Consider the following 24,935-nt stretch of genomic DNA (forward strand, 5'->3'; position numbering starts at 1 on the left):
TATATTACTCATAATCTTATTATAGCTCTTCAAGCTATATCCTTATCTTAATCTAATCCTTACCTATTAGACCTATACATAGATAGCCTAAATATATACCCTACTGTTAGCTACACCTACTGCCAGCCTGCCCGCCGTGACAGAATTAGCCTTTATATTAATAATATAGAATAATAGTAGTAAATTTTAATATAATAGTAGGTAATCTTAAATAAAATCCTATTATAGTTAGATAAATAGCTTATTATAGATAGAGCTAGTATAGGCTAATCTTATTATGGGTAGAATCTCTACCCATACCAAGAGTTAATCCATTCTAGGGTTCTACCCATGCAGAGTTTTTTTCTACCCACGCCGAGCTGTATCCCCGATTTAATGGCGGTCAGACCTGTTCGCTAAGAATGACGCGGTTAGTCTGATATTTCTGTTTCTTCCAATACTATAAACCGTCTCTTGCAACAATTGACCTGCTTAACTATCTGCAATGGCTGAAGTGCCCGAGAAGGGTTGTACCGCATGCGGATGGACAGCGGATAAAGAAAAGCGTTGCCATTACACGAGCCATCTCAAACTCTTCTACGGTGCATCTACTCGGGGTGTTTGGTCCATCGGATCAGATGTGATTTTGAAAGACCGACCCGACGAGGGCCCAAAGGCAAAAGTCGAAGTCAAAACTTTGAATTACTTAGCGACACATACCGAAATTCCCGTCCCCAAGGTCTTACGCGACTGGGTCGATCGAGATGGGCGATACTTCGTTTTGAACGAACGTATTGGCGGTCAGACACTTGAGGAGACATGGGCATCTTTGTCAGAGGCGCAAAGAATAGAAATCGCAGATCAAGTCGTTGGAGTGCGCAAGCAGCTGCGATCTGTGACTTCAAGCTCAATTCAGTGTGTTGATCAGAGTCCATGCTATCCAGGCTTATTGTTTTTCGATCTTGAGCCCCGTGGACCGTTTCACTCTGACCAAGAGCTCTGGGATGCTCTTGCCGTCAACCTGAGTCACCTCCCACAACAAGTTTTGCAGAATCTGAGAAGGCGTCTCCCGAAATGTGAGCCCTATGTACTTACTCACTGCGATCTCAACTTGGGAAATATCATGATCCAAGATGGGAAGGTTGTCAGTATCCTCGATTGGGAGTATGCTGCCTTCTTTCCTATTTGGTACGAGTATGTCTCTGCCTCTTTCGGATTTACAAAAATGGACGTCGAATGGAAAAAGTTACTACGAGAGCGCCTAGGTATACATGATGAGGCGCATGAAGATGCGAAGTTATTCTGGACGGATATGTGCAATCTCAGACAATACCCGAACCTGGACAACGAAGGTCGGAAAAGCCTAGAAAAATATTCTACGACAATCTTGAAATAGTACCAACATGCTGACTTTTCAGAACTATTTACCAAAATCCTTAAATCTGGCCAATAAAAACAATAAAAACGTAGCTGCCTCATTCAGGGGAGCGGTTGTAAAGCTTGTATCTTTCTTATCAAGGAGGTTTCTGACTGGCCCAGGCTTATAGTCAGTGATCACCTGATGCATGGCCCCGTCTTAGCACTAGAACAGAAGGAGAGTGCCAAGTGTTGCCAGACATTTTCCAGTATATATGCGGGATTGACAAGAGTAGAATTTTAATACTCCTAGATGATAATGGAGAGGATATATTCATGAATTACAGAGATTCTGTGAGTTATATATCATAGGCTCTGGGACTTTACATGAAAGCTCGTCTGTTCGTCTACGAAGCATGAATCCTACAATGGAACAGAACCCCGATTCCAGTCGCCATGTGTATAGTCATCATAGTAATCATGAGTATTCAAACAATATACCGCGATAAGTATTCGAGACCGTATAAGGTTGAAGGCACGCAAGAAATGCATTGAAAACTCCATGTTTTGTCATAAGCATATAGAAACCACCACTCGCGCCCGCGTCTAGCCATAACGGAAGGCCCCAAAGAGATAAAATTAGATGAGATGCTTAGACCTAAAACAGAGAGCTGTCAGTATACGAGGATCGGATTTTTCGTGAGCTGGGGCGGGAGGTACATACCGGAAGTAAGCCCGCAGGTAGACCACCTGCCAGACACCCAGTCCAACAAGCATACCCATGGTTCCGAATGCAAACCACTTCACACGCTCGTTGGTGCTTTCATTAGTATCTCGGAGCTTCTGTTCACGGGCACGCAGGTATTCCATTTCGTTGACGATTTCACCGACCATTTCCTCGATCCGGCGGAGATCGGTTTCGATGGGCTTGAGCTTCTCCTGAGCTTGGATGCTGGACCAGTCACGGGCATCGGCGCCAATATCAACGTCGAGTTCGATCGAGCGATGAGGGTTCGCAATGCCTCCTATTTCGGGACCAATTAGCACCAATAAAATGGCCCGGGGGGGGGAAGGGTGCAACTCACGTCGAGATACCATCAGGTTCTCAAAACAAACATCGAAGGCAGTATCCGCGGGAGAAGTGAAGGCCTGGCGAGTCTCACCAACAACATCCCTTGGACGTCCGTGGTCATTCCCTAATGCATCCTTGATCTGTTTCGGAAAGATAATTAGTTCATAACCTCTTCGCCGGGGAGCAAGATCCAAAACGACAAAATGCCGCGATGCAGAAGCCCAGTTCCACATCTAACTCCTGAATTCTTGACGCTATAAGAGTCAACATACATGGATATTAACCATCTGTCCATCGCCCTTGTCGCCGCTTACAATGGCAGTCACAACGACAAGCTGGTCCTTGAGCACAAAGTTGCGTATACATCTCTCGCCCTTTCCAGAAATAAGGTCGAACTTGAGTGCGGAGGAAATCTGGACAAATAAAAGAAAGAGAAGTCCGAGGGCCGACCTCATTGTAAGCCGGGAATTCCCCATTGTGGAGTGGGATTGTTGTGGTGGTCAAAGGGGTCGTGGAAAGCTGTCAATACACTCTGCATCCCGAATTATTGATGCCACGCCGCGTCCACTGTTCGGCACAACAATATTCCGATATTTGTTGAACAACAGCTATCCTTGCCTTATTATGTATGGAGGAAGAGACCATTTTCAGCATAAAGTTCTTAAAGCTTCAGGGTAGTGGTTGACTTTCTCTCATTCTTTGGCAATCCGTATATTTATTTCCCTTGTATGTTGTGGTATTTAGCAACGAAGGCGAAAGTTTTGGTGTAAGGGATATATATACTCTCAGAACGTAAGGCAGGAAATGGGTTGCTAGCTACTGGCATCATTTACAACCCATTAATACCTAGATTTTTGTACGAAAGACTAGTTGGGATATGATACTGAAAACGAAAAAGGTATACATCATTAAACGAAAACTTCAATAGTACCTAGTTGACACCAATGAAAGAATCGTAAACAGGCTTAAATTATGCAAGGGTATATCTGATACATATGTACATATTTACAAGATATTACTGACAGAAAGATAGACACGGTCAAAATGATCCCATGGCCGAGTCTGCATGGCTGGATCTAGACCTAGTCGCGCTGGTTTCGAGTGCAGGTGATGAGGCATTACCGTAACTCTCGTTAATACCTTCTCGGGGACGATCCCAGGTACGAATGTGGCCTGAAAGTTGATATGTTAATGGCTGCAATGGGGAGAATAAAAACATGCGGAATATGGGGGAGGGGCTGGCGAACGTACCTTCCAGCGACGATGTCATGATGGTGTCTTCTTGGAATCCCAGCCAACAGATAGGATCTTCTCCTACGATTTTAGACTGCTAAGGTCAGAATGGGCTAAATTGAAAAAGGAATAAAACTACAAACCATAATGGGAGGCAAGAGAGCGGTGCGTGCCCTAGCCTCAACGGGGTGGTGGATAGTCTGGTCATACGGGTTTTCCGTATCTGGGGCTGTACGCTGAGAATCTGACCTCATTCGATTGCCTGCACTATCAGCGCGATGACGGCTGACATGTGTACTAGAAGCAACCATGCTGGATCGCTGGCGAGTGCTGTGAAGCTGTCCCTAATATTAGCATATGTGTGTAGCAAATGGAAGCACACTGCAAAACATACAGTTTTCGGACGGTGCAACATGCCCACGCTGAAATCCCAAAGCAATAGCCTACAATCATCACCGACACTGCCCAATCTATATGTCCTCTCATCGCATTGCCACGGGTCAAAAGCTACAGCAGACACCCATGAATTATGGCCCTGGCATCGAGCGACGATCTTGCGCTCCGGGAAGGACCAGATTGTTAGTAGATCGTCTTGCCCACCGGTCACCATGTACTTTCCATCTGGCGACCAGCATACACAGATCAACCCGCCGTAGTAGCTTCGGAAGACATCTAATACCCTAAAATTCGGTTAGCTGAATATCGGCGTGATATGGCTTAAATTTACATCTAGAACTTACTCCTCTCTCAGATAGTTCATCACTCGCAGAGACCCATCCTCTAGGACAATTGCCAAGTGTGTCTGGTCAGGGGAGAAGGCAAACTGGGAAATTTTCTGATTGGCGAGTTTCCAGACTGCGACTGGATTGGTTTTTTGGTTCTTGGAGTGGACGGACTTCAACACTTGCAGTGACTGGTATGGTGGCTTCCCTGCATCTGCTGAGTTCTCAGTGAGTTCCGGGGCAAAGAGAGCATCCTCCTTTTCCTTGTCATACACGACTATTTGACCGTTGGCGTGAGCAGTCATAAAGAAGTTTTCGGACCCCGGAATCCATTTGATGTGGGTTACCGGAGAGTTGTTAACGACTCCGTTCTTGTTGATTCGAGCATATTTCTGGGATATCGGTTCGTACCAAATGATATCACCAGCTGACGACCCCATAACCACATCGATGTGCGTGGGATTTTTTGTTAACTCGTTGACATCGTGGCTTATTACATGGGCTTTAGTGAAGAGAATTTTGGCAAGTGGTTCATCCTTTTGCTTAGAACTAAGATCGAGCCATTGGAATGCACGATTGATGTTGGCAAAGGCGAAAAGCCCTTCTGAATCCCGATCATTCAGGCGTTTCGTAGTAGCTTCATGGGTAATAACCCGCGATACGAACGACGAGCTGCTCTTAACAATATTATTTTTTGGCTTCCGCTTCTTTGGATCCTTCGTGACAGGAGGCGCCAAAGCACCGTTGCCATCGCCAAATGGGAGTGCGGTGACCAGCGTTTTGGAAGGAAAGACATTCTTGTTTCGAGGGCCGAGACTAGCTAGTGATACTTTGACGCCTGAAGTCGGAGGGGTAGGAACAGTAGCTAGGGGATTCGGATTCACGATAGGCGCTTCGGATGGGTGCGGAGGAGGGGTAGCCAGATGCAGGTCGTCCTTGAGATGGTACGTTCCTGCAGACATTTCCAACATTAGTGATATGGCCTGCGAAGAAGCTGCGCCAACTGAAGTGCGCTGGCGCACTGGCACTGTTTTGCAATAAGAAATAAAAACACACCTTCTCCAACCTGCAGAGGACAGCCCCCTTCTGGGTGGCTTATGATGTTATTTGTCTCCACGATGGGAACTGCCATACCGTTCGAGGCTCCGGCTGCATATGCAACGGGAACGGTATAGCGAGGCGGCGGTGGCGGAAGAACACTAATAAATATACTCAGCGTGAGGTGCAGAAGAATAAGTAGCGCATTATTATGAAATCGATCGAGGAAGCTTGGGGATAGAAATCGGTCGGCCGTTCTTGGGCCTACAACAAATCCCGAGCCGAGCGAAAATACACATGCGAGATAAGGAACCCCCCATGCTTGCGCTGATAACCGAGAGCGAAATGGAGGGAAATTACTTACAACATAGTGGAGAGTGAGAGAGAAAGTACAGGTAGAACAAATAGCTTTTAAAGGGCAGGTACACGAGGGAGTGATAAAGCTGTGACTGGCCGATCACGCAGCAGTGCGACAGATCGCTTCAAACAGCGGATCGGGCAGGGTGCCAGCTTGCAACAGCCAAGTTGGATGCGTATCAAATAAAGAATGGGTGTCGGGTTGAGTGCTGCAATCAGACACCTTAAGACTTATGCGACAATACCCAGCTGATAATGAGTGTTGGTGGGTTGCTAAAGTGGCACAGGGCTGGCGGGCTCCCCGACTGTTAGGTACGTGGGGGTTTTGCGAGGAGAAGAGGAGAGGAGAGGAGAGACGAGAAGGATAGTGATAATAAAAGATGTAATACAGATGATATACCCCAGAACAGTCAGAGGCAGGAGACAAGAGAGTGGAGGAGGAGCAGAGAGGAAAAGAGGGAGAGAGAGAGAGAGAGAGAGAGAGAGAGGATGATCGATCGGACTCACGGCAGGCGGCAGACAACGATTTTCTGGGGTTCAAAGGGGGACCCAGCAATCATTATGAATACTGGTTGGTTGGGGCGTAGTTTGGGGCGTGGGGCAGACTATACTATAGTCACTAGTAAAAGCATTGTCGTTTATTGAAAATAGTGCGGGTGAGAGAACATTGGCTATATTAAAGGCACAATAAGGAGTATAGTTGTACCTAATTAAGTTACTCTACACTACCTCTACGGATTGATGGATAGTAAAAAAAATCCAGATATAAGCGTCTTGGGTATCGTTTCGTCAAACCCCACTACCACTACCACTACCACTGCCACTAACTCTCCGCCAGATCATCACCGCAGCAGCTCCCGCGCAGACCACCGCTCCCAGTGCGATTCCCCATGACATCCATTTGCCTTCGACGTCCTCTTCACTCCGGGGAAATGCGATGCTAGGTTCCATAGCTGCTTCTGCAATGTGAACAAACACCTCCTGGATCGAATTCCAGGTAACGCTCACGTGAAGGGGAGGTCCGGACATATTGAGCATGGCGGTGTATTCATGGGGCTGGTATTCCGCCCGTTGAGTAGTCCGATCCAAGTCGGCCTTCAGTGCAATAAAAACACTCGGGAGCTCTTCCAGGTGTGGGTACTTGGCTCGGAGTGTGGGAATATATGCAAAGGAGTCGGGGTCGGATGAATCGTACGTATATACAATCACATCGCACTGGTCTAAGAGTTTCACTTGGTTTTCTAGAATCGCAGGTTCCAACTCTCCGAGCTCGTCCATGATGAGGTAGCACTGCTTACCCCCTGGCAGTTCGACGGTATTCACTGCAGTTCGGGGTTGGATGGTAGGGTGGTACGTTGTACTGAACCCGCGAGACAAGAAAGCGTTAAGCAGAGCCGACTTGCCCGAACCAGGAGACCCCAGAACGTGAGCCAGGACCACGTTGCGACCCACCCGCCCAGGGCGCTTTCTACGCTTTCGGGGGCGAGTGACTTTGAGTGCAGCCGTTGTAGAGGGATTGCTGCGGTCTGACGACTCAAATCCTAAATATGCCAGATATTCTAGGGTCGTTTTGGGGGACGTAAATGTGGTCATACTCCATTGTGCTAGCCAGCCCTGAAGGGTAACGTGACCAGCCTCGTTTCGGACGGTTGATGACGGGAACGACCCGTCCGCCCAGGATGCCGGCAACCCCGGAGTAGGAGCAAATAGAGATGCCAATTCAGTATCGTTCAACCCGCCGTCGTTATCCTTGTCGGAGAGGAGGAAAAGATTGACAAAGAACCGATAGCCCTCAGGAGACAGTTCGGCCGATGCGAAAGGTGGGACCTCGAACCTCGGGTGGAGATAGCTTTCCTGTAGCGAAAGGCTGTCCGTATATTGAAATGCGCGAAGGATAATCCAAACCGTTTCATGACGTCCTTTCTCAGCATACATTTTATTCAGATGGATGAACCCACGGCAGTCAATGCCTGACGGCGTCACGGAATTCGGGTACGTCTTCAGAATCGTCTCTTTGATATGAACCAGGTCCTCTTCGCTCAAGGGTTTCTCAAAGCATCTCATCTGGAACTCCTTGATCTCCTTGTCCGAGAGGTAGCCATCACGATCCTTGTCGCTGAGGTAGAAAATGCGCTGCAATGCTGCGACCGCTGCCGGCTTCAAGGAGGACTCCTTGGCATCGAACAACGGGGCGATGGGATGGGTAACCGCTTTTTGGCAGAGGAAAAATGCTTCGTTGACATTGCGATGCTCGCGAGCGCTCGCGCGAATACACGAATCAATCTCCTTGAACTCCGACATCAATGGTAACATCTCTTCCTCAATGACCTGCGTTTCAGTATGGTCTGCCGCGAGATCGGACTTGTTGGCACAGAGCACGACGGGGACGTTGACACCCAGGGACCGGAAATATGGCAGCCAGAAAAGCGCCACCCTCTCATAGCTATAGTGATCAGAATATACCAGCAGAATTACATTCGACTTTCGGATCTCTCTGGCCAGATTGGTCCGTTCCTGCGGGAGAGCGGAAGTGTCGACCACTGTCGTCGTCGTGACATTCTCGGGGGTTCCGATCGTAGGAGGAATGGTAATTTGTGGAAGGATAGGTTGAATCTTGTTCGTGACAAAAACACCCTTCACAAGCGAGGTGATGAGGCTCGACTTTCCAGTGCCCTCATCGCCACATACGCAGATTCGGACTGGGGAGGTGTCAGTGAGCCGCCCGGTAGGGAATAGGTAAAGCTGAATCCCAACCTGTAGCCATTTCAATTATTGGATGAGGCAGTCATAAAGAGCCTCAGCTTCTTCAAATCATTGCCAAAAAAAAATATAACCCCACAAACATTCACAGCAAATACAGACAGACAATGGGAACCGGAATGGCCACTCAGTGGTGCTTGTGCTTGTTTTTGAACATGGTTGATCCCCAGAGTTTCGGACGGTGGCTGTGCTATCTGCTGCAGCCTCAGGCTCCAACCGACCAACCACAGAAACGCATCCTTCGAACCACTCAATGCGTGACCGGAATCGAACAAGAATAGAAAGCTCAACCGTGCCTATGGCTGGGTTGACGTTTAATTCGTGAAGAGGGTGTTTTTACCACTGGATTACGAGTTTGCGAATGATGTAACAGGAGTAAGACAAACCCACGCCTTCATCGACCCAGCCACTTTCTTATATACCACCAACGCAACCGCCGCCATCGTTCGGTCGCCCAACTGCCAGGTGAGTTGCAGGGGGTTGCTTAAATACAGCCGAGGGTTGTTTTTCTTTACAAATTGAACATATCCTTCTCATCGGGGGCTTTGAAGGGTTCTTCTATGTTCCCTGTATCGCCTGGAGCCTCATCTGTCATCTTTGATCGTTTGCGAACCATAACTAAGAGTCAGCGCCCACTATTAGCTCCACTTCCGGTCGCCCCCATTTGACCAAGTCTCCTCCCCCGAGCTTTGTGCGACCAGAACGTTCGTTCATCTTTGCTTCTATCGGGAATCAACCTCCTCCTGTCACCTCTTCCTTTGTATATTCCGGCGAGCGTATTCAAAATGCCTCTCGGGATCCATAACCCGCTGCCTTCGTCCCTATCAAGTATGTCTTTCCTGTGCCTCCCGGCTTCCCCGCACTTATCTTGCGAAGCAGCCCAGTAAAGCACGAACTGACTGGAAATCCCTCTTCTCGTTGAATAGGCGAATGCAAGAAAGCTAGTAAAATCCTCGTATCCTTTGTCGACCCGCGACAAGCGTTTGGTCCCGAAAAGGTCATCCCACCTGAGATTTTGGCTGGGGCTAAGGTATGGCAATGCAATCTGGTTGCGGCAGTGGCATACGATACGGACTTACACACTCGTGTTCTTAGGGTCTCGCTATTCTTACGGTCTTCAAGGCTGGATTTATAGGCTCTGGTCGCTTTGGCTCCGGTATCGTCGTCGCCCGACTAGCCGATGGCACATGGTCTGCGCCCTCCGCGATTGCGACTGCCGGTGCGGGATTCGGTGGTCAAATTGGGTTTGAGCTGACAGACTTCGTCTTCATTCTGAACGATGCTGCTGCTGTCCGTACATTCTCTCAGGTGGGAACTCTGACTCTGGGGGGCAACGTTTCCATCGCCGCTGGTCCGGTTGGACGGAATGCAGAAGCCGCCGGTGCTGCAAGCACCAAAGGCGTGGCGGCTGTCTTTTCCTATTCCAAAACCAAAGGTCTCTTTGCTGGTGTGAGTTTGGAAGGAAGTATGCTGGTTGAGCGCAAGGACGCCAATGAAAGGCTTTATAGCAGCCGAGTGTCTGCTTCCCAACTTCTCAGCGGTACCATTCGACCTCCACCAGCTGCGGAACCTCTGATGAGCGTGTTGAATTCGCGGGCCTTTCAAGGCAATTCGCGCCGGGCCGGAGATATGTACAATGATATCCCCGTCTATGATGACCGTCACGACGATGTTGTCTGGGAGGGCCGCCGGGGAGATGCATATGGAGAGGGTGTTCGGCGCGATCGAAGGGGACCCAACGACTCGTCGGATGACTATGAATACCGCGATCGTCCTCGCCGCGCGAATACATGGACAGACGATGTCTATGACCGCCCTGCTGGAGGGCCAGGCCGTTCATCCACCGGCCGCTATGCCGGTGACCGCAACGATACCTTGGACAGCTATGGCCGCTCGCGTAGTAATACTGCTAGTGGATATGAAGACGACTATGTGTACTCGGATCGAAAACCTAGCCGGCCCACGGCACCCAAGCCTGTTTTTGGTCAACGAACCGGGCAATCATCGCTGCGCGATGACCAAGCTATCGCGCTATTCACATTCGATGCCGACCAGGATGGCGACTTGGGCTTCAAGAAGGGCGATGTGATCACGATCGTCAAACGTACAGAAAAGAAGGAGGATTGGTGGACAGGGCGAATCGGCGACCGTGTTGGCATATTCCCTGCGTAAGATATCTTTCTCTCCGCAAGATCAAGCGAAAAAATGGTTGCTGACCTCTTTCTTTAGAAATTACGTCGAAACAGCTTAAATGGCTATTGCAGGATGTTGATTTATGCGGAATGAACTTCATGACAGACACCCCCCTTCTTCTTCTCTTCTTTTCTTTTTTTTTCTTTTTTTTTTTTTTTTTTTCTCTCAGTTATATTGGAAACCTGTGGAAACCTGTCTTTTCCCGTTCGGCCTCGAAAAAAAAAAAGAATCTCATTCAGCCTTCTCGCGCAAGTGTCGGAGTTTGAAGGTGGTTTTACCAATACCTACGTTAGGCGAAAAGGACAATTGATATTATGTACTGTATCTGATATTTTTGGTGAATGTTTATTCCGTTTTTCTTTTTCTTTCCTTGCCTCCAGGCATACATAGAATCTGATCTATCTATACCGTGTGGATTACGGCTTGTCTTGACTAGTAGTATGAAATCTCTTAGGTTTAGCAGGCTTGATATCTGTAGGATCAAATCATGGCCGAGTCAGCAGAAGAGCTAAGCAGTGGTGACAGTAGAGCCAAAAGACAGCAAGCAGAGGAAACAGTACCTTGACACAACGAATACGAAGCAAACGCATTAAACACGTCCAAACTCCCGAGTCAGATCAGGAATGATGATTAGATGTAGTATGTTGGTGCCACCGAGTAAACCTTGGAAGACCTAGGTCGGTAGGTAGGTGGTTCCCACGGTGAGCTGTATCCCCACGCAAGCCTACGGAGTACCTAGGTTAACTACCGGTAGCTATGCTGACGGGATGCTCCCGATCCTCACCGGTTACGTTGAGTAGAATAGCGAGATAGTCTCTGATCGTCATCCATCCACGATATTCTCGAATTCTACCGGCCTGCCAAAAAATTTCAAGATAAACTTGGCCTTATTCTGAGTGTAGTGTCGTCGTTATACCAGCAGCCCATAATTTATCTCCTGCTGGTTTCAACCTCGAAATTCCGTCTGTCGAAGCTTTGAGAGTAACATTCTTACAGGATGAGCTAGATGGAGATCTTCCTCAACGGCCAAAGAAAGTTTTGGTTGGATCTGGTGCAATCCAATTTTATTAAACCCACTTACTCCAGCGAGCAAGCAAGCTGATTGCGAGATACTTGCATTAGTTCATATCAAATCTATGGGCCTATTATATAATATACGCACCCTTCTATTGCATGAGTTAGTGAAAGGCCAGGAAGATCATATTAATACTAATAGTTCAAGAATTTTACTTGAATAACATTTGAGTCTTATAGTACTTTAGTAGATATTAATATGGATGCCACTCCTGAACATATAAGTATGATAAGAAGGAGGTGATGCAAAGCCAGATGATATCTTAGTTAACATGAATAATAATCTTTAGATCCTCACAGGAACTGATAATTCTACCAGTCTTGCAATATAAGAATCCACTTTTATTATGATTGATTCTGTCACTGTCAAATACTTCTGTCATGTTTCTTTGCGTGTTTTATCTATTATGCAAGTTTCCTCTACTTTATGTTCTCTTATTTTGTTCTTGATAGCCTTAATAATGAACTAAAAAGAAGTTATCTAAATCTTTATTCCTTAGAGGGGCAACTAGTTAGTCTAATATAGCAGTGCCTATATACACGAAGGGATTGTTGAGAGAGGGATAAAGCCATATGGGAAAGCAAGTAATAAAAAATATGTGTACCTCCCTGGAAGTCGGTGGAAAAGAAGAAAATACAACAAAGGAGAGCCATTAGTTAAGAGACTATTCAAGTAAGACATAAGAAAACCGGTGGATGAGGAGATTGACACCATGTACTGTTATTTATTTAATTCAATACTTCTTCCTGGAAAAACATTCAAGTACATAATAAACCGCCCAGATCCCCTACTGCCCAAACGGTCTGGTTATTTCCCTCCTATCCTCAACCTGCCTGTGATCACGACCTCTGACGACTCTCTTTTCCGTTTTCTCCCTTCCTTTGACCCTCATCGTTTTGATCTTCTTCCTCCGCCCCTTCGTTTACTTTCTCCCCGACCTCTTCGCTCTTTCCCCCTTCCCTTCTTCCTGGCTCTCCCACCCCTTCATCCGCCGTAACGACGCTTTCGGTCGCCGGATGCCTAACCGTCGTCCTCTCTTTCCTCCTCCCCCTCCTCCCTGGCTGTGAACCCCCCTCCCCCTCGCGTCCATGATTCCATGATTCCATGATCACCCACTGTCCTCGTTGTTTTTTTGGCCCTGGTGGTACATTGCCCTCCTCTCCACCAGGCGTGATCTCCGTCGCCTTTTGGTCTTGCACCGATTACCGGTCTGATCTTGCCAAATTTCCCCGGATAGTCTGGTCCCATGCAGGTATGTGGTTTATTTCAGAGACCCGGTTGAGATACTGTTCTTTTCTTTTCTCTATTTTTTAAATCTCCTTCGATCTGTTCGAATCTCCAACCCCCTGCAATACCATCTTGCCTCTGTTGATGGGCCACAAGTCACCCTCGCCAAGGGATGGATGAGTGGATGGACCTTGGGATCCCCCCCCCCCCTTTTTTTTTTTTTTTTTAATTATCGTCAACCTTATATTGATGCTCCGTCTCTAACAATACCTGCCTCCCCACATTTAGGCTTCACCGAGTTCCCCTGAGGCTGGTGGAGGATACGCGACGCGGAGAGGCCATGTGCCTCAGTTGTCGATTAGTGACCCAAGCCACCATGTTACAGAGGCTATTGGCCACATGTATGACGATGACTACGACCAGCGGGATTCCAGGCGCCTCAGCTATATTTCCTCCCCATTGAGCGAATCCATCTCGATCGTTCCCCAGAATCGTCCTGCCTCTGGGTCCTCATCCTCCTCAAATACCTTGCAGGTGCAGAATCATCTAGATGGAGGAAATCACCCGCACGTCAACGGCCAGACCCGGCCTTCTGTTCCTGGAGGCAAGGCTTTGGATGCTAGCCCAACGACCCCCAGCTCAACCACATCCCCCATGTCTCCCGACACTGCAAATACCTCCTTCCCCCCGAACGATCTCGACTACGAATCCAACCCGGCCGCCGTAGCTCAAGAACTTAGCAACCTGGCTGCTATTCGACGGATGTCGATGGATGTGGCAGCCACTGATGATCCCGACCTCCCGAGTTTTGGCAACTTTACTGTCCCATCGATTGCACCCTCGCCCTCCGCCGACGAAAATGATACCTCTCGATTATTCTGGGTCCCTGCTCGTCTACATCCGGAACTGGCCCCGAAGGAGTTCAAATCATTTCTGGAAAGCAAGGCAGAGCATATAAAACGCACATCGGGTGATTTCTCGTCGCTGAGTCCGGAAGGCCAAGGGGTAAATGGGTCACTTCGTCGGAAACGGTCCATGTTATCTAGGCAGATTGACAATCCTCAAGGTTATACAGATGGTGCAGAACGGCTGGAACGGAAGCGATCACAGAATAAAGATCATCTTGGTCCCAGCCTACAAGAGCTGGGGAGTCTGGCTGACGATTCAGAACAACGCATTCCAAGCAATTCCTCTATCTTGGACGGGGTTCAAAGTCTGCGGATATTAACGGAGGAAGATCGACCGATTCTCCCCCCCGCACCCCCTGGTCACAGTTTGAGGCGGTCCACGAGAACGCAGTACAGGAAGGCGGGCAGTTTAAGGAAGGGCGAGCGGCCTCCATACCCTAAACGACTGGGCAGAACATCCGACACTAGCGAAACGCTGGAGTCCCCAGTTGGCATCGATTCGATGGTCGACCACTCGCATCCCACAAAGCAAGATTCGTCCTTAGGAGACGCCGGCGGTCGGGTGGCTGCCCCTGAGCAGTCACACCCACGGCAGTCTCGCGCCAACGCCAATGGACGGTCGACGTTATCCACCCAATACACAGATCAGAATATCCCTGAGATTGTTGAGACTCCACCGCTCGAGGCCAGCACAGGGTTTTCTTCGCCGTCACAGTCCGCTCAAGACCCTTCTCTACCAGCGCCGATTATTCCAGAGCAGAGCGCGGCTCGACGGCCATCGAACTCTCCTACTCAGCCTAAAGACATCCCGTCAACCCTTAACGAAATCGCCAACAACCCCCAACCCCTACCTGGAAACAGCACCCGAACTGACAGTCTTTCATTCATCCCAACTTTGTCCGAAGATCGCAAGGCTGAGTCCAAAAAATCCAAGGATAAGAAAGACTCGGAAGGTGGTCGCAAATCAAGCTGGCACTGGTTCTTGGGATCCGAAGACAAGGAGAAAGAGAAGGAGAAAGAAAAGAAAAAGGATAAAGATAGTGAGCCCAAAAAGATTAGAAACAAGATAGCGGACAAGGTGCAGGACACAGCAAATTCCCTGCAATCCTCCGTGGAACCTAACCCACGACGTGAAAGTGCTGTGTTTGATCGACTGGATCCCAAGTTAGAAGAAGAACGCAAAAAAGACAATGCACGAAGATCTTCTGGCGAGTCCAAGAAGGAAAAAGAGTCAGGCCTGTTCTCCTCGATCTTTGGTGGGGGCAGAAGGAAGAACAGTGAACATCATCATCACCACAAGAAGAGCTTGTCTCGAACTTTGTCCCCTGATCCGCCAGTCCGGGAGCTTCGACCCGATATCGACTATCCATGGACTCGGTTCTCAATTCTGGAAGAAAGAGCCATTTACAGGATGGCTCACATCAAACTTGCAAATCCTCGGCGCGCTCTGTACTCTCAAGTGCTGCTCAGTAACTTCATGTACTCCTATCTAGCCAAGGTCCAACAAATGCAGCCGCACATGATGATTTCATCGTCATCGAATCAACGGCAACAGAAGGCCAGAGACCAACCTGATGAATACCTGCAGTACCAGAAATATCAAGAGGTGAGCGTTTTGATCCTTTATCGACATGGCGAATTTTTATACTGATGAAACCCCGACTACTCGCAGCAGGAGCAGTACAGCGATAGTTCCTACGATGATCCTCAAATGTACGATTATAATGATGATCCGCACAACCATTACCAGCAACATTCTCGAGGCAGTAAACACCAAGGCTACGAAAATGGAAATGCATATGGTCCGGGACATTATCAATACGGGTCTATGTCGTTCAGCGACGATGTTCAGCTAGATGACGACGACGATGATATGTGGTGACACAGATCAGGAGTAATCTTTCCTTTTCCTACTGTTCCTTTTGCTGCCGCGCGCAAATACCCCTCCCCTTCTTTCTTTTTGTCCAACTGGTTTAATATCAGACTCTGTACACTGATTTTACTTCTTACCTGTCTTGCTTCTCCCCACGCCCTTGTTTCTGTGAGAACCGTGGATTGTCATTTCTCCGCACCTGGGGGGGGGGGAACAAGAATATGCACAGTGATACTGTGTGGCTGCCTCTTTATATAGCGCGCCTTTCAATATTACGAGAGAGGAAAAGGTAGCGCACGACATGACCTATTACCTTGGCTTGATTTGTTCGCATAGCGTCTGGGGTTATATTGATTTGGCTTCACTTCATACTGTCTTAACGTCCTGGTTATGCATTTTTATCCTGTTCTCAATTGACTTGACGGCTGATGATGCATCATCTCTTTACTTGCTGCTATTTCTTTTGAGTATCGTATCTTTCCCGTGGCCAGTAAGTACGCCACACAGTTTAAGGGTGGCTCTTGTGGTTAGTCGCTTTCGGATACGATATGTATCATAGCAGAGTGCGTAACGAATTTATTTATATTTCCTCTACACACCGTGGTTCCTTCATGGTGGCGGCGGAGTATCACGTGACCCAAACGCAACTTCGTCATCGACTTGGGCGTTGATGTCCCGATTCCCGAATGTCCAGGTATCCAGAACGGACATCAATCCGCATTTTCCTTTTGAACAGACCAACTGATCGTCACTACACTCTTTTGGTTTAATATAGAGAGCGCGCCTCAGCCACGTCCAGTCATTTTCAAGAAACCCGAAAAGATCAGCTCAGCCCCTGGCTGGAATACTGTCATCCGATCCCACCCAAGATGGCGGACGCCTACGAACGTGAACAGTACGTCTTCCACTGATTTGTCCTCTATATCTCCTTTCTCTGTTTCGGTTGAGAACAACTGAGGAGAAAGCGGGGGGAAGGGGAAACACTAACGAAGAAACCCCGATAGACAAAACAACGACCTCCTGAACTCTTTATCGAGCAAAGTATCGGCGCTGAAGTCCGTGACGATTGATATATACGATAATGCTCGTGACCAAGATACACTGGATCATTCGGTTCGTTTGTATTCCTTGGTTGATTTCTGTTTTCCGGTCACAGGGGAGAGATAGCTGACCTATGCCGCAAATGCAGAACCAGGTGTTTTCGTCGCTATCGACGAATCTCAAAGGGAGCGCGAATCGACTCACCCGGATGGCGCGACAGGGCGATACCGTGGCGGTGCTGAAGATCGCAGGCATTGTGGTTGGAGCCGGGGTGTTGTTGTGGTTGATACTGGGGTGGATTTTCTAGAGCTGGGAGGGGAGTCCGTGGTTGCTCCTGGCTGCCTTGCGGGTGGACCGGAACGATTGTGTATACGCCGTACGGTATGGGTCCGTGGTCCGTCCTCTCAAGACTCTTGCTTGGGACATGATTTGATTTTATCCTTGCTTGTCTCTCTGTGTCTCTACTTGGTCCTGGAGGGTCATCTTGCGGGTCGAGATGCTGCTGGGACTCTATTAATACATTAGATCGTATATATCTCGAGTTGTTCCCGTCGAAATAATCGATCCTGTAGATACGCCGCCAAATCGACTGTTCTGGCCCATTGACCATGTGTCACCGACACCTGCATCGATTGGCGACTTCAGGCCAGAGGGAAAGATAGGGAAATATTTCCCTCATCCCTTATTTCCCTCTCCTTTTCTGGCTGTCGGTGTAGGAGTGAGTGGCTCTGTCTGCCTATGTATCCACTAGGGTACTACTAGTAGTATTCTTAGATCCGTTCTGATATCTTAACCACGGGTTTCACTTTCAGAATCCAGATACCTTGACCTGATTACTCGGTCGGCATGCCGAGTAATCAGCATCAATTACTTTTTGGGTTGATTGATCTACATTCTTTTTTTTTCGCGCGTTACGCGGTGAAACCGGGGAGGTGTACGGAGTATGTACAAGAGTACCCTGTACACCAGGAGATATGTCCTCCGGAACTATTTATCTGCATCCATACTCTGTAGCCTGGAGAACAGTGATCCGTCATGATATCATGAGCTCTTTTCTCGACCAGGAGGAAGCTCGGGCCGAGAGTCTGTACAGTCTAGACATATACCGGTATAATAATAGCATCGCATACTGTTACTCTCTCCGCGAGAATCCGATGAATCTCTCGACCCTTATTATTATCTCACATGTGAAAAGTTCCCCTCTGGTTGTTCGTCAGATTATCATGCCACCAATCATCATATCATAATCAGGCAATGTTGTGCATGTACTGGTAGGGGATGGATATAACTCGACGGTAAGTCATGAGTAAATCCTGTACAGATAGACATGTAACTCCCTAATGATAGAGATCTGCCTCGGACCCGCTAATAAAATAAATGAAAAGATAACATGAATTAATATGGTATTATTAAAGACCGCTTCTTTCCTTTCTTCTCACTTCCCTGACGGAAACGGCTGCTTTGGTTCCAAGTTTCTCCCCCCCCACCTCTTTCACTGGGACCCGAAGCATTTCTCAACTCTGATTCCAATCACGGAGATCGGTCTCATCTTCTTCTTCTTCTTCTTCTTCTTTTTCTTCCTCTTCCCTTTCCCGCTAGATTCTTCGTCGCAAATCCTCCTCCCTTTTCTACCCTCTCTGTCGTCGCAAATCCTCCTCCCCTTTGCTGCCCTGAGTGGCTGTGTCCTGTCGATCCGCCATGGCCCTCAGTTTCTTCAGTGGTGGCGGCAGTGCAAGTCACGCAAAGTACTTTGATATCCGGTGAGTTTTCAGCGCCTGCGATCCCCCGTCCTATGCCCAGATCCAACTAATCTCGTGACCCCCCCCCCCCAGTTTGGATGAAGATTATATTGTCTTTCGTGGAGGTGAACAGGAAGCTGCCAGCGCCCATCTGAGTGGGAAACTCGTTCTCTGCTTGTCCGAACCCTTGTCCATCAAGCATATCCGGCTGCATTTGACTGGTATCTCCCGCATCTGGTGAGTAATGAATGCGACCTCGGATATTTTTCCGGCGGCTTAACCCGCGCACATGGCATTGCTGACAGCCTGGTCTCACTTAGCTGGCACCTGCCATCGAGCTCTGCCGGAGGCGGCCGAAAATCCTGGAGAGAGCGTGTATTCTACGAGAAGACATGGAGATTCCGCGACGCGGGTAAAAGCAAGACGGAGGTCCTCCCGGCTGGCAACTATGAATACCCGTTCAACGTCATTCTGGAGGGATCCATGCCCGAGAGTGTCGAGGGCTTGAGTGACACCTATGTTACCTATCGCTTCAAGGCTGAAATAGGGCGCAAATACGCCAAGGATATCATTGGTCGAAAACCGCTACGGATTATTCGAACCCTGGAGCCCAGCGCCCTGGAGTTGTCGCACGCGATGGTATGCGCCCCCCCTTTTTTTTTTTTTTTTTTTTTTTGCATGGCTTCCACTAACCATGTGTACCTAGTCCGTGGAAAATATCTGGCCAAACAAAATCGAATACTCGATTAGCACGCCTACTAAGGCCGTTATCTTCGGGACTTCTATTCGGGTAGATTTCAAACTAATCCCTTTGCTCAAGGGACTTGAAATCGGCCAGATTGTTTCCCAACTCATTGAGACCCACGACCTTACCCTCAACCCTGAAGACCCCGACTCGATTCGCAATACATATAAAAATACCCGGACCATTATAAATGATGAACATACTCTCGACCAGGAGAACGGCCTGGAAATCATAGACGAAGAAGCGGAAGGATATCAATTCTCGCGGTTATTGGATCTACCCAAGACCTTGACACGATGCCTGCAGGACACAGATACAAGGGGAATCAAAATCAGACACAAACTGAAGTTCCGAGTTCAACTGCTTAACCCTGATGGTCATATTAGCGAGGTACGGACCAAATCTCTTGACAACCAAGACAATGCTAATCTTTTTTTTTTTTTTTGTGGGGCAGCTCCGTGCGACACTGCCAGTTTCCATCTTTATTTCCCCGAACCTCGCGATTGATGAGAATAACAATCTCATCGACCAGACCCCTCAGTCCACCCAGAGAGCCGCCGACGAGTTCGCCCATCAAGCTCCTCCGTTGTACGGGGAACACCAGTTCGATCAATTGTACAGCGAACTTGATCCATCTGGATACCGCACCCCGGGCCCTGGAAGTGGCCCTGGCACCCCATTCGGCACCCTAAGTCGCAATCTCTCCGCCGAAAACCTAGCTTCCATGAACGCCTTGACCAACACTGATATCTCGGCCTCCGCTCTACATAGCCGTCTATCGAGTCTCCACGCCAACGGACATAGTTTTCTCTCCTCTTCCTTGGAGAGTGAGGGCCTGATAGTGCCCGTCGACTTACACGGTCCTCCTTCGGGCTCCAATACCCACAGTCCCGCAAGCCCTGAAATTTCCCGACGAACCTCGGACGAAGTCGACCACGACCACGACCCTGTCCCATCGGGAATGGCAACGCCTTTTGTTCCCCAGTATCTCGAGCTGGAGAGTCTGAGCCGTGTTCCGAGCTATTCGACTGCCGTCCGCAGTTCTGTCCGCCCACACGACAGTGGATTGCCCGACTATCAAGCGGTGATTGCAGAGAATGTCCAAATCTCCGCCCCCCAGTCTCCACAGCAGGCGTATATCCGCAGTGTTGGCCGTATGGACTCTTACTTTTCCCCGATCGATGTACTTCCCTCTCGGCCCAGTTTTCTTCATTCTCGCCCTTCCGGCCAAAGTGTTGACGAGGAGCGCAGGCTTCGTCTAGTCCAAAACCGCGCTAGGGTTTAACCCCCGAAGCGTTCTTATTTCTGTGATGGCGATTTGAGACATGCTCCATTTCGGCAGTATATTTGTTTTATTCTTCCCGGCCTGAACCAGATTACGCTCCCGTACTACCGGGGGCGGGGGCCTCCAGCCACTATTTCGATTCATATATTAATTCGACTACTACCTACTACCTACTACCCATTACCCATTACGACTATTTCAGCGCTGGACGCTCGAAGCTTTACATTCGCATCTCCTAATCCACAGAAGAAGAAGAAGAAGAAGAAGAAAAGGGCAGCCCCGGTTCATTTTTGTATTTATATTGTCTGTCATTCATGAGCAAGCAACATGTGGTGTGGTCTGGTCTGGTCTGGTCTCTTCGCAGAGAATGCTTTCGTGGCAGTGTGTGGGCGGCGTTTTATAGACGGTTGTGAAAATCGGTTCTAGTACCTACCTAGTCTAGTACCTAAGTTATGGGCAAAATTGACGACCACGGATTCCAAACGAGTTATGCACGTGTATCTGGGGATCTCCTTTCTTTAGCATTATAGACACGCACGATTCTTTAATTTTATGAGTTATTACTGAGATGGTCGAGACTTTTGAGTTTTATACCGTAGCTAGTAGGTAAGGTTAAGGAAGGCGAGACTTGCGATTTTATTCCTCTATCAAGATTGAGAATATATTATATATTATGGTATTGTATTTTATTGCAAGGTAGGGTGGGTTCTCAAGAAATATATACTATATACATACATACATACATACATACATATATAAAGAAAAGATGCCATAGCCTGTTAATAACTTGAATGTAAATAGTTAAGTAAAGACTAGGGTAGGGAACTACCTAGTGAGGATATAATTAACGGAATGAATCCTTTCCCTAAGGGTATAAAAGAAAACCAGTTCTTTGATGGTGTTATAATACATGCGATCATTTATTTATTTATAAAACTTGCCGTCCTCTGGCAGCGACAAGTGAGGACAGCCCTTCCAGTCACAGGTCTCCTGCTCTAGCAGTTAGCATTCTCCAACGGATTCTGTAGTAGCGAGAGTAGAACAGCTGAGGTAGGTTAGGAGTGACGGAGCGGACTCGCCTTGTAGACCTTGGTCCCCCACCAGCTGAAATGCGACGACGCGCCCGTGAAGAAAATGGTGAAGAAAATGACCACCCCCGCGATGGACACGGAGGAATCCAGCGCCGCACTCAGGACAAAGTTATACTTGTACCACCAGGCATACAGTCGTTTCCGGATCAGGTAGCCGAAAATCAACCCCGTGATGGCCCAGCTGCTATAGTTGGTGCCCGTGGCCGGGGGGAGATAATTCAGTCCGCCGAGGAAGAGCGGGACGTGGACCTTCTCCCAGAGAGAGTTCGGGTAGCGTCGACGAAGGAGGTAGACGGCGATCACGAGGACGGGGCCAATGATGAAGAAATAGAGGAGGGCGCTGTATCCGATGTCATTGTTGAAGAAGCGGCGCGGCCCGATGGCGCCCCAGATCAAGCTTGTGTTGAAGTGGATGCGCGAGTAGGGGCAGCTGAATCCGTTGACGGCCTTCTGGGTGCAGACGCCTTCGATGTGGTTGAGGGCCCAGTTGAGGACTCCGACGCTGCTGAGCGTGCCGGCGACCATTCCGACGCATTGCACGAGGAAGACTTGTCGAGCGGGGATCTGCGATGGTTAGCTTTATGTACGTGTAGGGGTAGAGAAATGGATATAGAGAGAGAGAGAGAGAGAGAGAGAGAGAGAGAGAGAGACGCACCCCAAGGTAGATTCCAAGTTTCATGTCTTGACAAAAGTATAAGCCCTTGATGGTGGTGATGTATCCAAGGTCGAAGAACCAGATGTTGGCCAAGACTCGTCCTTTGAAGACCAGGCCGGCTATGATGCGGCAAAAGACATCGATCTTGATTTTCAGGTTGGATGTTGCGTAGACCAAGGCGAGCTGTATAATGGGGTTATTGCGAGGTCTTTGTAGTTAGAAGCGAGTGAAAAACTTACCGGCGAGAAGAACACGAGCGCTACAGCCCAAGCCAGAAGGACACCGTACCATCGTAGCTCAACATGCCAGTACTCAACAGAAAATATACACAGAAACAACGCCACTGCGGTTGCAACTAGATACCACCACGAAGGTACATCCGACAGACACTCCGCAGGGGCTGGGTCCTTGGATCGAGAAAACCAAAGCCTTTGCTGAACCCGACGCGCTGCCGCAACCATAACACTCCCCTTCTCGAGGACAATCCAAACCAGGAGTGCGCTCAGCGTGGCAAAGGATAAACCGAACATGTTCATTGCGTAGGTTATCGGCAGGAAAACCTAAGAGATGAGTATAACGGGCTCATCTGCTTTGATGGAGAAGGACACACTGGAACATACCGGAGAATATGCTTCATATTTCTTTGGATCCAGGACATATCTAGATTTTTTGTTCACGATCTTTACGGCTTTATAAACCGCGCCCGTGTTGTCGAAAACTATATTATATCCCATATTAGCGTCTCTTACGTCGCTGCCGCTTGGAGTTGTTATGAAGATGTACCAGAGGAGCTCTGGAAAGGAAGGTGTCCGGAATACCACACGTTGGTATAGTAGCAAGCAACAGCCACAATCCAAACCCAGAACACAAGCGATCCGAACACATTCAAGATAGCCCACGATGGGATGAGTAGCGGAGACCCGACGTAAGCTATTTGGCTCCCTGGTGATAACAGTTAACTTGGGCTCTTCGATGGAGAAAAATTCACGCACAGTCAAAAGTCAACGGCAGGAGACCCATTCCAGTTTTCATTCCAAAAAGTTGGTTCACGACAGGACTCTTGGGATTAATCCAACAGGGGAACGTGAAGTAGCTTAGAGCTGGAAAGACGAAGTCCGGAAGCCAGTACCAGCAGAATGAAATACAAAAGGCCAGAGCGAAGAAAGCATATCGGGAGATTTTCCAGGTTAGATGACTGTACTCGCTGTGTTTTTTTGGTTTCTTGTCAGATTATCGTTCTACAAATTAAAGAGAGACTGGACTGACTTTGTTTGGAAACCCGTTTCTCCGGCTCGATGAAGTGTTGCAGTGAGGGCCGTGGTACTCAATACTCCCGGCCACACCAATTCGCGCGGTGTAACTACAATCGAACGAAATAAGCCGGCGAGGCAAAAGCCCACGAGAAAGGTAGCAAGGGTGATGAGGATTTGGAAGCCCCATCCCGCGTTATACTCAAAGAACATTTGTTGTTCGGTCAAGACGTCTGCTGTAAGACGAACGTAGATGGACAGGTTAGACATGATATAGATGAGGATATGTTCCTGGTTGTAGAGATATAGTCAGTATAGCTAGTAGGAGACAAACAGCACTCCCGATCCTCGTACCTTTTGATTAAATGGTCCTGGATTGAGGTTGAAAGACCACCAACCAAGCGATACCTGCCAAGCAGGAACGAACATCTCCCATAATTTGCCGGGCGGATACGCGAGCAAAAGGATGACGGAAGTCGAGACTGTGATGGATGGGTTTCGCAAGGTATAAAGGGTGTTCAATCCACTCGCAACCACGCAGAAACTAATCCCCAGCACCCACATGCGGAGGGTCAGGGCCGACTGCGTTGGGCCATCTTCCTGGATGCCAATCCCCGCTGCTCGGAGCAAGTTTTCCGTCTGTTCGTCGTCTGAACCCGAATGAGCATACAAGATCCATCACAGGGGAATAGAAAATAGTTGGGAGGAAGCTCACATCCACTCTCCTTGTCCACCTCAGCCTCCTTCTGCTCCTGGTTGGCGACACTCAGCTGTGTGGGTTTCACCTCCATGGTCGAGGTACGACTCCCAGTGAAAGAAAGATCTGGCTCGGATCAGATATGTGCACCTCTCTGTACACTACACCATCAGATAAGATTATCACGGGAAAAAAAATCAGTTAGGGGGCGATGGCTTGTACATAAATGAGCATCTTGATCAGATACGGCAATTTTCGGCAAACCTCGAGAGTGGTCGCATCCAATTCCCTGGAATTATTCAGTACCTAAGTGGGTTTTTAGTGGGCCTCTCTGTATGAGTGAGGGCTTTCGGAGTCGTTTTGGAGACATTTCACCAGCTAGTGATTCACGGGCAGGATGACGAAGAATTCAATCAAGCTTGGATCCGAAAGAGTTTCCTTCAGATTCAGTTCGTTCATCTGGGCTCAAAAGCTAAGATTTTGCTAAGCTTTGTAGAGCTAAAGAAGGCCCCGCGGGTCTTGGATTTGGAGACACAAAAATGGCATTATCACTGGATTATGATCTTTCTGCCTGGACAATTAATAGATTTCCACAATAAACGGATGAACCGGTGGCCATGTGTGGCTGCAGCGGATCCA

At 48.5% G+C, this 24,935-nt stretch overlaps 10 protein-coding genes across 10 annotated transcripts; 6 read left to right on the top strand and 4 right to left on the bottom strand.

The window, feature by feature from the left end:
• Positions 1–422: 422 nt before the first annotated feature.
• P175DRAFT_0505156 (uncharacterized protein) lies at positions 423–1,412 on the top strand. The gene has a single exon (XM_040898026.1). It carries the CDS (start codon positions 485–487, stop codon positions 1,373–1,375), a length of 891 nt encoding a protein of 296 aa, XP_040748409.1. The 5' UTR covers positions 423–484; the 3' UTR covers positions 1,376–1,412.
• A 513-nt stretch (positions 1,413–1,925) lies between these two features.
• Positions 1,926–2,913, bottom strand: P175DRAFT_0505158 (emp24/gp25L/p24 family protein). The gene is made up of 4 exons (XM_040898027.1): positions 2,680–2,913; positions 2,421–2,547; positions 2,060–2,360; positions 1,926–1,993 (listed from the first exon to the last, which is right to left on the bottom strand). Exons 1-4 carry the CDS (start codon positions 2,881–2,883, stop codon positions 1,975–1,977), a joined length of 651 nt encoding a protein of 216 aa, XP_040748410.1. The 5' UTR covers positions 2,884–2,913; the 3' UTR covers positions 1,926–1,974.
• A 439-nt stretch (positions 2,914–3,352) lies between these two features.
• On the bottom strand, positions 3,353–6,260 carry P175DRAFT_0505159 (WD40 repeat domain-containing protein). Its single transcript, XM_040898028.1, has 7 exons — positions 5,765–6,260; positions 5,419–5,561; positions 4,381–5,314; positions 4,035–4,320; positions 3,784–3,978; positions 3,659–3,734; positions 3,353–3,580 (listed from the first exon to the last, which is right to left on the bottom strand). The coding sequence occupies exons 1-7, from the start codon at positions 5,767–5,769 to the stop codon at positions 3,447–3,449; spliced, it is 1,773 nt and encodes a 590-aa protein (XP_040748411.1). The 5' UTR covers positions 5,770–6,260; the 3' UTR covers positions 3,353–3,446.
• Positions 6,261–6,418: 158 nt separating this feature from the next.
• Positions 6,419–8,636, bottom strand: gem1 (ERMES complex Ca(2+)-binding regulatory GTPase GEM1). Its single transcript, XM_040898029.1, has 2 exons — positions 8,512–8,636; positions 6,419–8,456 (listed from the first exon to the last, which is right to left on the bottom strand). Exons 1-2 carry the CDS (start codon positions 8,519–8,521, stop codon positions 6,547–6,549), a joined length of 1,920 nt encoding a protein of 639 aa, XP_040748412.1. The 5' UTR covers positions 8,522–8,636; the 3' UTR covers positions 6,419–6,546.
• Positions 8,637–9,302: 666 nt separating this feature from the next.
• On the top strand, positions 9,303–10,768 carry P175DRAFT_0446930 (SYLF and SH3 domain-containing protein; the record flags this gene model as incomplete). Its single annotated transcript, XM_040894372.1, has 4 exons — positions 9,303–9,345; positions 9,444–9,547; positions 9,613–10,685; positions 10,747–10,768. 4 exons carry the CDS (start codon positions 9,303–9,305, stop codon positions 10,766–10,768), a joined length of 1,242 nt encoding a protein of 413 aa, XP_040748413.1.
• P175DRAFT_0505161 (uncharacterized protein) lies at positions 10,753–11,132 on the top strand. The gene has a single exon (XM_040898030.1). It carries the CDS (start codon positions 10,809–10,811, stop codon positions 10,974–10,976), a length of 168 nt encoding a protein of 55 aa, XP_040748414.1. The 5' UTR covers positions 10,753–10,808; the 3' UTR covers positions 10,977–11,132.
• A 1,400-nt stretch (positions 11,133–12,532) lies between these two features.
• P175DRAFT_0109450 (putative telomere silencing protein Zds1) lies at positions 12,533–15,948 on the top strand. The gene is made up of 3 exons (XM_040892355.1): positions 12,533–13,037; positions 13,301–15,526; positions 15,602–15,948. Exons 1-3 carry the CDS (start codon positions 13,032–13,034, stop codon positions 15,800–15,802), a joined length of 2,433 nt encoding a protein of 810 aa, XP_040748415.1. The 5' UTR covers positions 12,533–13,031; the 3' UTR covers positions 15,803–15,948.
• A 676-nt stretch (positions 15,949–16,624) lies between these two features.
• On the top strand, positions 16,625–17,562 carry P175DRAFT_0109428 (SNARE domain- containing protein). The gene is made up of 3 exons (XM_040892354.1): positions 16,625–16,688; positions 16,798–16,906; positions 16,983–17,562. Exons 1-3 carry the CDS (start codon positions 16,663–16,665, stop codon positions 17,139–17,141), a joined length of 294 nt encoding a protein of 97 aa, XP_040748416.1. The 5' UTR covers positions 16,625–16,662; the 3' UTR covers positions 17,142–17,562.
• Positions 17,563–18,532: 970 nt separating this feature from the next.
• On the top strand, positions 18,533–20,603 carry P175DRAFT_0446939 (arrestin family protein; the record flags this gene model as incomplete). The annotated part of the gene is made up of 5 exons (XM_040894374.1): positions 18,533–18,594; positions 18,667–18,810; positions 18,894–19,212; positions 19,280–19,708; positions 19,773–20,603. The coding sequence occupies 5 exons, from the start codon at positions 18,533–18,535 to the stop codon at positions 20,601–20,603; spliced, it is 1,785 nt and encodes a 594-aa protein (XP_040748417.1).
• A 924-nt stretch (positions 20,604–21,527) lies between these two features.
• On the bottom strand, positions 21,528–24,690 carry P175DRAFT_0541097 (uncharacterized protein; the record flags this gene model as incomplete). The annotated part of the gene is made up of 10 exons (XM_040900349.1): positions 24,315–24,690; positions 23,954–24,249; positions 23,616–23,890; positions 23,342–23,544; positions 23,133–23,291; positions 22,970–23,067; positions 22,589–22,909; positions 22,350–22,532; positions 21,679–22,258; positions 21,528–21,598 (listed from the first exon to the last, which is right to left on the bottom strand). Exons 1-10 carry the CDS (start codon positions 24,388–24,390, stop codon positions 21,528–21,530), a joined length of 2,262 nt encoding a protein of 753 aa, XP_040748418.1. The 5' UTR covers positions 24,391–24,690.
• Positions 24,691–24,935: the final 245 nt, after the last annotated feature.

This window comes from Aspergillus ochraceoroseus (genome assembly GCF_002846915.1).
Source record: "Aspergillus ochraceoroseus IBT 24754 chromosome Unknown P175scaffold_12, whole genome shotgun sequence".
In the NCBI taxonomy this organism is placed as follows: Eukaryota; Fungi; Ascomycota; class Eurotiomycetes; order Eurotiales; family Aspergillaceae; genus Aspergillus; species Aspergillus ochraceoroseus.